This window comes from Carcharodon carcharias, chromosome 18, assembly GCF_017639515.1.
Source record: "Carcharodon carcharias isolate sCarCar2 chromosome 18, sCarCar2.pri, whole genome shotgun sequence".
NCBI classification, from domain to species: Eukaryota; Metazoa; Chordata; class Chondrichthyes; order Lamniformes; family Lamnidae; genus Carcharodon; species Carcharodon carcharias.
In genome coordinates, this window is record NC_054484.1 from 41,112,575 (window position 1) to 41,127,203 (window position 14,629).

General features: G+C 42.3%; 1 protein-coding gene across 1 annotated transcript in view; it reads left to right on the forward strand.

Annotated features, from left to right (window-relative positions):
- Positions 1–8,403, forward strand: part of LOC121290442 (protein maelstrom homolog) — a 42,081-nt gene extending 33,678 nt beyond the window's left edge. The window contains exons 9-12 of the mRNA XM_041210880.1: positions 3,110–3,172; positions 3,303–3,432; positions 6,453–6,534; positions 8,276–8,403. Coding sequence (XP_041066814.1) covers positions 3,110–3,172; positions 3,303–3,432; positions 6,453–6,534; positions 8,276–8,403 — 403 coding nt within the window. The remainder of the gene's footprint in view (positions 1–3,109; positions 3,173–3,302; positions 3,433–6,452; positions 6,535–8,275) is intronic.
- Positions 8,404–14,629: the final 6,226 nt, after the last annotated feature.

Below are 14,629 nucleotides of genomic sequence, written 5' to 3' on the forward strand. Positions count from 1 at the left end.
TGTTAAAATTTACAAAGGGCATAGAGCATTATTCCTCAGAGTTAAGACCTGACTGTTAGAACACAGATTATTGGACCAGAATAGATCTCTTGATTCAGCAAAAAAAAAAAAAAATTGGTTAGCAAGAGAGTGAAAATACAGGATATAAGTACCCCAGTCTCTATGAAGATCAAAGAAATGAATAATTTGAGGAAGGGTGCTGGACTTTCTAGAACTCTCACCACTTTTAAGAATCAGATTAATCCCAATTTCTGATCCATATCACAGACTTTCACAAAATCTCCTTCTCTTTGTTTCTGTACATGACTGTGGGGAGAATGACACACCCAGTTCCACTTGTGTTCTTCCCAGTGATTTGTACAAAGTAAGAAATTCCTTTGCCCTTCCTTAAACTAATCACTTAATTATCAAGGTAATGTTTAATATTACATATGTTATCCTTCAATGTCTCATTAGCTACTTAAACAGTGAACATTAAATAGATATAAATATTGAAGCAGTGCAGAGTTTCTGTTGAGATTGTCTCAACCGCAGACTTGCTTTTAACAACTAGGCCTTGCTAATCCTTTGACTCTATAATGGAGCACAGTGAGGTTGATTTTGTCAGGGGAGGGGGATGGTCAGCCCAGAATGCAGAGGAAAATGCTAACATGGGAATATGCACATACCCACACACTTATGCTCATTTGCTCAAAATTGTCATAACAATGCTGTACTTATGCAGATAACTAGGCTGTATTGTTGGAACTAGGTGTGCTTGTTTAGTCATAGTGTACTATCTGCTCTCTTCAAAGAGCTGTGAAAACAATCCTGCAGTTAAAACCATACAGTACAGCACTGTCATCTCCAAGAGCTCAAGTTGTAACTAGCACAGACAATACTCACTTCCATTTTAAGATCAGTGAAGTTGATAAGCAAATGGTGGGGCACAGAGCAGTGATCAGGTGGATATCAGTAGAGACACTGGGGGTTAATGGGCCAACTGATGCACGTTGTTGTTCTAACAAGTGCAACGACTGATTTCAGTGGGCAAAATGGTGGCTGCTATACCAGCAGGACTATAATGAAGAGTCACTTACCACCTTCTGTACAAGAATAAAAGGTGGTAGAGTGGGTAAGTTTAACATGAGATATGTACTGCCGTTTCCCTTATTCGTAATATTGGAGTAATGGCTGGCTACATTGTAGTCTGCTATTGACAATAACACAACATTAATGACAATAGCACAACATCAATGACAACTGCAGTGGAAAATCCAGTTACATAGGCTTTATGGCACAAACCAAGCAGGAAGGTGCGATTCCAAGACTTCATAGCTGCTTGCTGTTCTATGCTCAGGCTGACCTTTGGTGAGGAAACTCCCTGCAGCAGTAATGTCTGGGGTGACCAAGGTGCAGGTGCCTGTACTTGATTCCGAATGGGTGCTTTGGAAAGTAATGAGCTCCTAGCAGCTCCATAAATGGAGTTCCAGCGCTGACGTAGGTGCATTCATGTTAATTGTAGACGCAGATAGTGGGTCTTCTACATCCCTTCAACCGGTTAATTAGAAATGCAAACATAAAATGCTAGAAAAACTCAGCAGGTTTAGCAGCATCTGTGGAGAAGAAACAGAGTTAACGTTTTGAGTCCATGTGACCCTTCTTCAGAGCTTTGCCTTTAACTAGTTAATTAGCTTTAGCTATGCAGCCAACACCAGATACTAATCAGCTGGAAGAACACTGGAGATGGAGCATATGCACAACAAACACAGAAGTTCTTCAGTCATAAGAGACCGTATCAAGAAGACATATTAATCACATACACTATCACAACTATATAATTTAATAAAATCCATTCATTTTCATTACATTCTTTTGATCCATTATTCATTTATTATGAAAGAAAGGTGTCACTGTTCAAAAAGAAAATTAGTTACTAACTTTGATGTCACTGGAAGGCTGATGGTGACCTTCACTGCTACTGTGCATTACAGGTGACTCCTTTTCCCCTGCAAATCTTTGTAGGTCAGCTTGCTTACTAGAATTGCAGTCTCTTCTGAAGTGTTTCTCTGTCATGTTCTGATAACCGGTTCTGTTACGCATGCTGCTGAATTAGGAACTGGTGCAAAGTGGGCTCCTATGCCTTCTGTGCTGCCAGCTGTCCTCTGCTCCAGTACTACATACTAAGCAAAGAGTGCAACATCTTTCTGAGCAAAAAAGAACTTCTGTGTATTCTTTAGTCCTGCTGTAATTTTCCAGGATGGTTCTGATCACCTAGTTCACTATGCTACATCTAACCTGTAGTATTTTACTTTTAAATGTATGCAGTCTCAATCAACAAAAGTAAGTTTTAGCACTCTGCATTTTTTTTTACTTATTCTTCGATGGGACGTGGGTGTTGCTGGCAAAGTCAGCATTTGGCCATCCTTAATTGCCATTGAACTTGGTGGCCCGCCAGCTCTTTTCTGGGGGCAGCTAAGGGCCAACCATGTTGCTGTGGATCTGGAGTTACATGTAGGCTAGACTGGGGATATGGATGACAAATTTCCTTCCCTAAAGGACATTAGTGAACCAGATGTGTTTTTATAACAATCGATGATAGTTTCATGGTCACCATTACCGGGTCTAGCTTTCAATCCCAGATTTTATTAATTGAACTCAAATTCCATTGGCTGCAATGGTGGGATTTGAACTCATGCCCCCTGGGCAATAGCCTGGGCTTGTGACATTACCATTACACCAATGTCTCCCTCAAAATTAAAAACAAACATTAAACTACATTAAGTTTTTTATGGGAGGAATGATCAAAGCACCTCTAAACGTGGATCAATAGATTGTTGATGCTCTATGTTCATTTCACCATGTTTTAATCCAGTTTGCTTTGTTAAAATTTGTGCAGCTGAGAATTTCCACACTCGCTGCAACTAAGTTAATGGAGATCAGTTTCTAAAGCAAGGATATCCTCTTTTGAATTCTAGCTGATTGACCGCCTCCAACGTATTATCTGACACTTCAGCATGATGTAATGTTATGCTGCGCAAAATATTGAATTTGACAAGTCATAATGTCAGTGTGATTCTTAGGAATTTATTGAGCCTATAAATATTTACCTCTATTTCTTTCTCCCAAGGTGTAAATGGCATGATGAGCATGATGTAGTGTACTGTGCCTTAGCAACAACCAAGAAATATGCGTAAGTGAAATCTTGACATTTTCTGCAGGAAGATTGTTTTTTCTGTGCCTGCTATATAAGGTATTTCAGTAAAATGGAGTGGTTAAGGTAGCTACAAATCAAATCTGATCATCTTTATTGCACATTTTAGGTATTGCATCAGTGATTCTTTGGCTTCCATCTATAAATTTCAGATTACATCAGCACACATCCCAAAAAAGGACTTGACTTACGGCACTAAGTTGAACCCTAAGGTGTTAGTACTGGACCATTACTACCAGGTATCCCTTCAATAGTTTCAATTACTCAGTAAATCCTTTTCCCCTTTCAGAAGAAAAAAGTTGACAGTGATGTAATTACACTGCATTTCAGCCTACGGGCTGTGAATGTGTTCTTGAATAAAATACCATTATAATTACATAATTTGAAAATTCCTCCTATATCATTGTTATCTTAAATCCCCAAAGGATTCTAAATGCTAGCAATTTTTTCATAAGATTAAGGGGAGATGTTGGTGTGGTGGTAATGTCACTGGACTAGTAACCCAGAAGACCAGGCTAATGCTTTGGGTCAGCTGGTGGAATTTAAATTCAATTAATGAAAAAATCTGTAATATAAAGCTAGTCTCAGTAATGGTGACTATGCTAGATTGTTGTAAAAAACCATCTAGTTCACTCGTGGCAAGTAGCTATAATAATGTCAATAATGTTATTGGAAATTTTTGTAAAATAGAGTTTAGTGGTGTCTGTGTCTATGTGTGTGTCTTAATTGGATTAAAGCCAACAGCTTTAATATATAGAAGAGAAGTAGGTTTCAAATAGTAATTAGATAAACATAGGGAAATTAAAGGTGAGGTGTAAAGGGGGCAATTTGCATTTTTAAATAGACCATTCAAAACAGTGGGTTAAATATTACACCTAACCAGGTGAAGCTCGGAAACAATGGGCAGAATCTTCCGTTTGGCGTGCGGGGGCGGGACCCGTATGCCGATGCGCCATTCCAATCTTCAGTTTGGCGGGCGTGTACCGGAGTCAGCTGCGTGCCCGCCAAACTGTCAAAGGCCTGTTACAGCCATTAATGAACTAATTAAAGTACTTGTCAGGGCTGCCCATCCAACCTTAAGGTTGGTGGGCAGGCGAAGAGCCCAGGCGGCCTTCGCATTTTTCATGGAACCTCATCCATAGGCGAGATGAGGTTTCTTGAAGGATTTATTAATGACATAAAATTTTTTATAAAAATTTATAAATATGTCCCAGCTCATGTGACACTCATATGAGGGGACACATCTGAATAATTTTTACTTTTTTTTTCAATTTTATATAATGAAATTAATCTCCCTGAGGCAGCTCCATGATTTTGTGTGCATGCGTGAAAGAGCGCAGGCCCCAACTCTCTCCCTCCACCCCCCAACCCTGCCTGCACAGGTAATGCTAAGCACGTCATGTTGGGCGGGACTTAATTGGCCCACTTATGTAAAATGGTGGCGCGCAGCCAATCGCAGGTGGCGATTAGCTCCGCATCTGCTCCCGACCGGCCCGCCCCTTAGGGAGAAAATTCTCCCCAATGTGCTTTTTTTTTTCAAAGCTTACTAGTAAAGTGGGTATTATGAAAGGATTTTATTGTTATAAGATTTAAAGTTTTAAAAAACCTAGTGACAATGAGAATTTGCTTTCAAAGAGGAAAATATGGAAAAAAGAAGAGAAGGCTGTTGGTAAAAGGAGGAGAGATTCTAAGATCTAAAGCTCCCCCAGCTTGTAAGCCTCAAGTCCGTCTGCAAGGACCCAGAGCTAAAAGAAACTCATTTTGAATGCAGCTGTCCAGGGTGTGCTTTGCCAGGGGCCTGTTTAAATCTGTGTTTTACTGTTGCCCTACCAGGGGTGTAACTGAGAGTCAGATTAATTAGGGGATTTTTGTAGATATAGTGGTAATTTTGTAGACACATGTATGTGCTTACAACCTTCCTTATATTAATAGATGTTTAATTTAGTTTTATAGAAAACCTCTTGAGACTCGGTGGTCTTATTACTACTGAATTCAAAGCCTACATGTCGAAACATACAAATTGCAAAAATGGGTTATGACAGTTGTTTCAAGTTTCCCTCTGGGATTTGAGCAACTCAGCCTTTACCATCGGCTGCATCATATGTCCTTAATGGAAGGAAATCTGGCATCCTTACCTGGTCTGACTTTGTTGTGGATCTGGTGTCACATCTAAGTGGTTGACTCCTATAACTGCCCTCTGAAATGGCCTAGCAAGCTACTCGGTTCAAAGGCAATTAGGGATGGGCAACAACTGCTGGCCTTGCCAGAGACACCCACATCCCTTGAAAGAATAAAGGGAAAAAAGTATAAGATTAGTGAATATAGGACAGGGAAGGACCTTTTCTGGGTGTTAGGGGCTTCCTTTAGAATCCAAGATAATCTTGGTCCAGTATTACTCAATGGTAGTTCACAGTGCAGAGCTAGTCATAATTCTCATCCTGAGACCATAGAAATGAGCTCTGAGAGAAATGAAGTTGTCACACTTCTAAGATGGGTGCTGGAAGATGTATGGTATGTTGTTATTGAATACCTAATGGGGGATTGTTTGATCACAAATTTCACTTATTGTGCCTAATGTTGTAGTTGCTATTATTAAGTTTTTAGCACCATCTGCCTTTTGTCCAAGTTAGAAAAGAATAATTTCATAAATAGAATTCTCATGTCACTGGGCGTCAGAATTTTTCAAGCATATTGTACACTTTGTGTTCTTTGTTTTTAACAAGTGTTAAAGGAGCTTCCCAGATATACCTGAAAAAAATCTGTCAAAGATTGTTGCACTATATATTAAAAAGTTAGTTTTGAGATCTATTAAATAGTCACCGTGATGGTTCAATGGAGAAACTTACAGGCGCAGTGATGCAGACTAGAAAGGTTCCAAATTTAACCCATGATCTATGATGATTCAGCAGATCTGTACTAGGATGGCACTATGAATCCTACAGAGGGAAAAAATTAATCAGGATTTCCTGCATCTCCCCAGCGGAAAATACAAGCAAATTTTTGCTACAGCTGAGATTGGGCTCTATTGTGAAGGCTCTCATGGCAATTCTTCTATAAGCTCTCATGTCAAGAATAGCTAATTGGGTAAGATACCGTCTTACAAACATCTGTGGAGCTGTAGCCCAGAGGTTTGGTGAGAAAATGTTGTAATTTAGGAGGGGAAAATTAATTTATGTAAACCCACCAGAAAGGACTTTTAAATGAATAATTTAGCAAAAACAAAGTAAAATTGAAAATAATTTTCTGATCTTTTTGAAAGCTGTCAAAACCTACTGAGAATAATCTGACTAGACGATATTTTCATTCAACCATTGAAGCTACAACTTCTAGCGTCTCCAGTGGTAAGCAGAAATGATTTTTTTCCCGAATACTTACAAACTGCTTTAATTATCCTAAATTTCAATTCAGTGCAAAATAAATATGGAACTTATTGTATATGCAAAACATTGACCGGTTTGTTGCCATTTGACCTAGATGGACATTTTTCTTCTAAAATTGAACTGTTACTCAGTTCAGTAATAATCAAATCTCAGTGCAGTGAGTTATTAGTAGTAGTAATATTCATTATAATTCATCACAAAGTATTTAAGATTCTGCTGCTTCCAATATGCTGCAAACTAGTCCATGTCCATATGCAGCAAGACCTGGACAGTATTCAGGCTCGGGCTGTTAAGTGGCAAGTAACATTTGCACCACACAAGGGATAGGCAATGACCATCTCCAACAAGAATCTAACCATTTCCCCTTGACATTCAGTGGCATTACCATTGCTGAATTCCCCTCTATCAACATCCTGAGGGCTACCATTGACCCAGAAACTGAACTGGACCAGCCACGTAAATACTGTGGTGACAATAGCAAGTCAGAGACTGGGAATTCTGCAGTGAGTAACTCTATTCCTGACTCCCCAAAGCCTGTCCACCATCTACAAGGCACAAGTCATGAGTGTGATAGGATACTCTCCACTTGCCTGGATCAGTGCAACTCTTACCACTCAAGCAGCTTGACACCATCCAGGTCGAAGCAGCTTGCTTGATTGGTACCCCATCCACCACCTTTAAACATTTACTCCCTCCACTACTGACGCACAGTGGCTACACTATGTACAACTAGAAGATGCACTGCAGCAACTCACCAAGGCTCTTTCAACAGCACCTTCCAAACCCACAGCCTTTAGCTCCTTAAAGGCAGCAGACATATGGGAGCACCACCACCTGCAAGTTCCCCTCCAAGCCATGTACCATCATGACTTGGAACTATATAGCTGTTCCTTCACTGTTGCTGTGTCAAAATCCTAGAACTCCCTTCCTGACAGCACTATTGGTGTACCTACACAACATGGCCTGCAGGGTTCAAGAACGTGGCTCTCCACCATTTTCTCGAGGGCAATTAGGAATGGGCAATAAATGCTGGCTTAGCCAGTGGCACCCATACCCTGTGAAAGAATAAAAAAAAATTGGTTAAACGTCATGGCCACCATATATTTTGAATTGGCCATTTGGTTGTAAATGGCATTTTTGAGATGATACAGGATAATGTTGAAACCTTGAATCATGAGAAAGCTAGATCTTTAATTCAATGTTTTAAATAACTATGTACAGGTATTACTTCGAAAGAATCAACTTGTAAGATTCTAAAAACTATCAAAACAGTTTAAAATTAATTTTGGTAAATAGGTAGGTAAGTCAGGTATTTCTCGTGTGTCGGTGCAGACTCGATAGGCCGAAGGGCCTCTTCTGCACTGTGTGATTCTGAGATTCCGAAACCAGTGAAAACATGTGATTTGTCTAGTACACAAATAAATGCACTCATGTCTGCTCTCTGCATTGTGCTCCAATGATGGGAAACTTGTATCTGATTTTCAACAAATAATGTACATGGTAATGGAATTGCGTGTTTAATTTGGATAATGATGAATCAATTTGTTTCTCTTAAAAAAAAAAATCAAATCTAGGTATGGGCCAATGATTTGCCAGTAATTAGCTTTGCTTACAACCATTTGAGTATTAAATTGTTTTTTTTATTGAACAGAAGATACAACCAATAGCTTACTGTGAAATAATGCCTTTTTGTATACCATAGATAAAAGTTGTGTTTCAGCACCCAATTTGAGGGATTATCCCATTGCAGCACAGTTTGGGAGAGGAAGAGGTGCTCTGGCTGCATGGCTGAATTTTCCATCCCGCTCATCTCCAGGCTTTAAGCAGTAAATGTATTTAACAATATTCAAGACTGTTTAAAAAGAAAAGCATTTAATACAGCATTTGCTTTAACTTGATGTTTTGTTGCAAATATTTTTACGCATGTAGCATAAGTAATACATTAGATGTGGGAATACCCCAATATCACAATGTGAAACTGCGTGGTTCATCAGGGATAGTATTTGCAATGATCACAATTGCATGATTGTAACAGGCTAAGATCATTTTTTTGCAAAATATAAAGAAAAATGAATCATCATAGAAAAATGCATAAGCCTTTGCAATTTTCAAATGATGTAATTTGATAATGAGAAATTGAGAAATACGTATTTAAAAAATACTATTCTTTATCTAAAGATGTGCAGATTTTGTTTTGTGGGAAAAATGACACTAAATTCCTGTGTTCATTTTGTGTTCTGAATGATTGTTCCTGTTAAACTTGTTAAATAAAAAAATTAGTTTAGCAAGCATTCTATTTTCTGGTTGTAGTGCAATAATTTGTAGAGTTGAAAATTATTTGGAAGTTAGTTTTTATTTTTTTTAAATAAACAAAGTGCTGATTAATGCTAGGCCAAAGGGCTAATGCTGAATTTTGAGTTGTATCTTTAGCAAACCAGGAAAAATTCTGTGTTGCATGAGCCAGCCAAGCAGAGACAGAATGAGATAAATGAAGCAATTTCTTTTATCATCATACCCTTTATTTTAGAATTTATGACCAATTTCTTTGTAAACAAGTTAATTTGAAAGTCATGATTGTTACTGGAATATTTTACTTTAGCCTCCTGCTGCACAGGAGGTTGTGTTTCAGCACCCAATTTGAGGGATTATCCCATTGCAGCACAGTTTGGGAGAGTAAGAGGTGCTCTGGCTGCATGGCTGAATTTTCCATCCCGCTCATCTCCAGGCTTTAAGCAGTAAATGTATTTAACAATTTTCAAGACTGTTTACTCACAGAAGACAACCAACATTGAACTCTGAAACTTTTCGACGAAAGAGCTAATTCTAGGGGGTTGTGGTTAGTTTATATTTTCAGATCAAAATGAATTCATTTCCTAAAAAAAGTAGAACTCTGGAACATTTGTGCACAAAAGTATTTCGACAAAAGCTTTCATTGACTTCCGCCGCAATGCTGCAGCACTTCACAGTTCTGCCAAACTCTTGGGCCGCCACTCTGCCACTACCAAAGCCCAAGATGTTAGCAGTAATGGTAAATCTCCTGACATCCTTTGCTCCCCAACGCACCTAAAAACTAGAGGGTTGAATATTGATGCATTTTCCCATCACCTGCGATACTTATAGCAGAAACTCATGGCCTTGTTTTCTGGAGTTTTCATATTCTCTGTCAAAGTTAGTGAATGAGTTGGAGTACTTCATGAAATTAACCCATCCCTGCTACCTACCCCCAATTACTGACCTATCAGTGTACTCACATTCATCAGCAGAGTAGTGCAAGGTGTTATTGACTGCTGTCCAGAAGCATTTACTCTTAAAACTTGTTCAGTGCTCATTTTGGGCTACACCAGCATCAGAAAGCTGTAAAGTGCCTAATGAGAAGATGAGGTGCAACTCCTCAAGTTTGCGTTGGGAATGTGGTAGCAGGCCAAGGATAGAAATGTTGAGCATAAGACCAGGGTGGTGAATTGAAATGGCAAGCGACCGTAAGGCCAGGATCATGCTTGCGGACTGAATGGAGATGTTCTGCAAAGTGGTAAGCCATTCTTTGTTTGGTTTCCCCAATTTAGAGGAGACCATAGTGAATACAGTAGACTAAGTTGAAAGAAGTACAGGTATAAACCGCTGCTTCATCCGGAAGGAATTTTTGGGGCCTTGGACAGTGAGGGAGGGAGGGGGTAAAGGGGCAGGTGTTACACCTGCAAAAGCCTGGAGCGGTGCTATGGGAATGGGATGAGGTGTTGGGGGTGATAGGGGAGTGGACCCAGGGTGCTGGGGACGGAATGGAATGCTGACAGGAGATGAGAGGGGAAGATGTTTGGTGGTGGCATCATGCTGGAGTTGGTGGAGATGGCAGAGGATAATCCTTTGAATGGTGGGGTGGAAAGTGAGGACAAGAGGAGACCTATCATGGTTCTGGGAGGGACGGGAAGGGGTGAGGGCAGGTGCGGGAAATGGTTTGGATACAGTTGAGGGCCCTGTTAACCACAGTGGGGTGGAATCCTCGGTTGAGGAAAAGGGAAGGCATGGAAGTGCAGTTGTGCAAGATCCTGGTCCCCAGTTTCATTCCTCATCTCAGCTGATACCTTAACAACTTCTCTTCCTTCATGTGTTAAGGAACATGAGCTCCATCAGCTTATGGCACTGATGCCCTCTGGGCCCATCCTTCCCATCCATTCTCTCTGACCCCCTCCCTTCTTCTAATCTTACCTCTTGTCTTGCATTTACTATACCCTCTAACCTTCTGCTCTCTGATGCTGAATGATCCGTGCTCAGCAAAGGCTTCAGTTTTATTCCCTTACGCTCCCACCTCAAATATTTTGGGCTTGGCACAATGCTGAACTCTTCTTCCGTCACCTTCACCTCCGCGCTCACGTCTTTGGGCAGGAGTCCTCTCTCTCTCTCTCTCTCTCTCTTTTTCCCCCCCCCCCCAAATGGAACCTTTCACTCGTCTCCAATACTCTCCCTCCGCCTGGACCCCTTCCTCTGGCCTTGCACGGCCATCTTAACTTATCTGCTCCCCTTGCTCATTCCAATCCATCTCCCTCTGAACTTGCTGCACCCTGTTCTCTTAAGTCCAACCATGACATTGTTATCAAACCTGCTGACAAGGATGGTGCTGCTGTTGTCTGGCGTACTGATTTTTACCTTGCAAAGGCTGAACACCAACCCTCAGACGTTCCTTTCTACCTGTCCCTGGACCGTGACCAACACCACCGAACATCGAGCCATTGTTTCCAGGTCTGTCACTGACCTTATCTCCTCTGCGGATCTTCCCTCCACCTCATAGACCCGATTCCGTACAGCCTGCTTCTACCTCCTTGCCAAAATACACAAACAGGACTGGTAGACTCATCGGGTGGAATTTTCCTATCCTGTCTGTGGCAGGTTTATGGTGGGTGGGAGCGAAGAATCTGTAGTGCAAAAAATCAGATTCCCGCCAGCGTGACAACAGTTTGCAATCCTCTCTACAACTCTTTAATGGCGGGTTGCTGGCAGGTCGGGTATCCTGCTGACCAGTGACGTGAACGTCATTTGCATTCATTACCATCTCATTAATGTTCATCAAATATGCTGCTTGTTGGAATTACGCGACACCTTCCAATCTTGCCAGCGGGATTCACCAGTTTGTTTCATGTTTGAAAGCGTGGCGTGCAGCAGCCAGACCTCACTTTGCTCGCAACTTTGAGGTGAGTGCAATGTTCATAGTCTACCTGTCTCAGTGCTGCAGTTTCGTTGCAATGCCAGTAGAACGCCACACTGCTGGACGTGTAGAGTTGGTCTGCTCCCGGTGGGTGCCTCCGTATTCCCAGGGCACTCGGGCAGGGCTGGGCTATATCCTCAGAGTCCAGCATTGCAACCAGAGTGTGGGAGGAACGGGGGGTGTCAAAGGATGATGGGCATACAGGGAGCGAAGGGGTAGGAAGGGATTGGAAGGGGGTAGGGGGCAGTGGGAATGATGGCAGGCAGAGGGGAGAGGGATGGGAAGCTGGAGCCCAACAACAAGGAAAACTGAAACACAGACCCAAGAAGATGGATGGGGTTACAAATGTATGAATGGGAGGGGATCTACGCAGACTCCGAATAGGAAGGGGGAGTGTGTGTTAGCATGGCACAAAAGGGATGGGTTGCATTGAAACTCATGAAGGGGTGGGGAAAGTGGTGGGGGGAAAGGGGAGCCAGTATTGTGATCAGTCATGGGCGCACTGGGGAGCTCATTGAAAGTCAGAGTTTTCTGGGGCCAACATAGGAATCAGAGAGGAGACAGTGCAGGGCCTGTGGACCTCAGGAAGGAGAGAGTAGAGACAGCCCTGGGTGCTACAGGTCTATGTATGGCATGCATGTTGTACTCCTACTCCAGGGAGGGACATGAAAACTGACAGGGGAAGGGTTGAAGCTGGCCTTAAAATAAAAATGAAGAACCACCATCTTGCACACGTGAAATAATGGTGCAGTTTGAGCTAGAAATGAATCTGCGTGGGAGGGGTCAGAGGCATTGTGGGAGGAGCACACTGCTGGATTTAGGGGCCTTTTCAGGGGAGACCCTCAAACTCCTTAGAGCCACAAGATAAAAATTGAGTTTGAGCGGACAGAAAATAGGAAGACCTTCCTTATGAAGGTTGCCATTGGAGCCAATGTCTTTTGCTGCACCCTAACCAGGGGACTGCAGGAATCAGTGGCTTCACATCAAAGTTGCTCCATTTCAACATTAACACACACAAATGTGAAAGTCAGGAATGCAGGCAACTGTTAAGTGCACCTGCTGCATATATGGCAGATCATCAATGAAAGACTCTCATGTGCTTTCTTCAATTGGAATGCATAACAGGCCAAAGGGCATCCAGTTTTTAATCATGAGCAAGTTAACTTTAATCAGTATGCCAGATCTATGATGGAGGACTGAGTTTGATAAAGTGGCACATGTCATTCAAAACTTCTGCAACGTTTATGGGATTGAGATATCAAGTCTCAGGGATGGTATCTTGGTCGCCTCGACCTGCCGTTTGTGCATCAGATACAAGGCTGCATCAGTGACAAGGCGAGCAGGCCAGAAGCCACTTGAAACCATTACAGTGGCTTTTGGTTCACTTAGTCTGCTGAGTGTCACATCTGCCTGTTGTAAGCTTTGCTATTTCTACAAGTTATTCATTAATGTCTTAAATCTATCAGTTCACAGAGAGAAGGACAAAACAATAATGGAGCCTGGGCTCAATGCTGCCTTTTTGAGGGTTCTCATAGAATGGAGAAGAAGAGGGATAGGCGCTGTCAAGCACAGCTTCGGGAGGAGGCCCTGTCTGAAGTCCAGGGTCCAGTGGAGCCCAGCAACAACATGAGGATCAGGAGGATAGACACATTGCAAGGAGACAACTCGCTCAACCAAGGGTCTACCAAAGAATACTTTCCTATCTCCAGATGAATGAAAGACAATGCCTTGCACGCTTCTCCCGAGCTCTGGTGGATATTATCTGCCACGTTTTTCAAGAGGAACTAATGCCCCGTGGAGTGGGAAGTCATCCCCTGCCAGTGGAGGTCACCATCGCACTCAGTTTCTTTGCCTGCGGATTGTTCCAGGGATCCACAGGAGACCACTACTCAGATGCATCAAGGAGGTCACAGGTGCCCTCTACACCATGGCTCATCATTATATGGGTTTACACTTGATAAAGATAGCCAGGCTGCTAGATTTAATGAGTTTATAGCTATCTCAGGCTTCCCTGGAGTGCAAGGTGCAATCAACTACACCAATTATGGCTTTGAGGCTCCATGGCATCAGCCCCTAATGTTTATCAACCATAAAAGATTCCACTCCATCAATGTTCAACTGGTGTGCGATCATCAGAAGCACAATGCACGTTTATGCCAGGTACCCTAGAAGTTCCCATGACTCATACATCCTGAGTCTCTCCCAGATGCCTCACATATTCGAAGGGCCTCAGCGAGTATGGGGGTGGATGCTTGGGGATATCGGTACCCACTCAAAGGATGGTTCATCACACCTGTGCGTCGGCTTCAGAGTGCTTCAGAGGAGAGGTACAACACGGCTCATAGCTCTACATGATCCATAATCGAGCATTGGCATCCTGAAGGTGCACTTCTGATGTTTAGACCGCTCAGGTGGGGCTCTGCAGTAGACTCCAAACTGGGTCTCCCACATAATGTTGTATGTTGCGCCCTTCACAACCTGGCACTTCAAAGGGATGATCCCTTGCCAGAGGGAGAAACAGCAGAGGATGAGAGCTTCTTGGAGGATGAGGAGCAGGAGGGCCAGGAGCCTTAAGAGGGGGATGAGGGTCAGCTTCCACGTGACAATGCCATTGAGGAAGCATGATGTGGAAGACATGCCTGTGATACATTGATAGCCACAAGATTCCAGGAGGAATGAAGTGAAGGCAACAGGGGATGGCCACATTCTCCCGTCCCTTAATGCCATTCCATTGCATTGAAAGGAAATCGCAACTAGTTACACAGAGCTCAGAATTCGGATTTGCATCTTCAACCCTCATGATTCACCAGGCCATAATCTCTGAAAAAGTCAGCAGTGTGACCTGTATGTGTGTGCTCC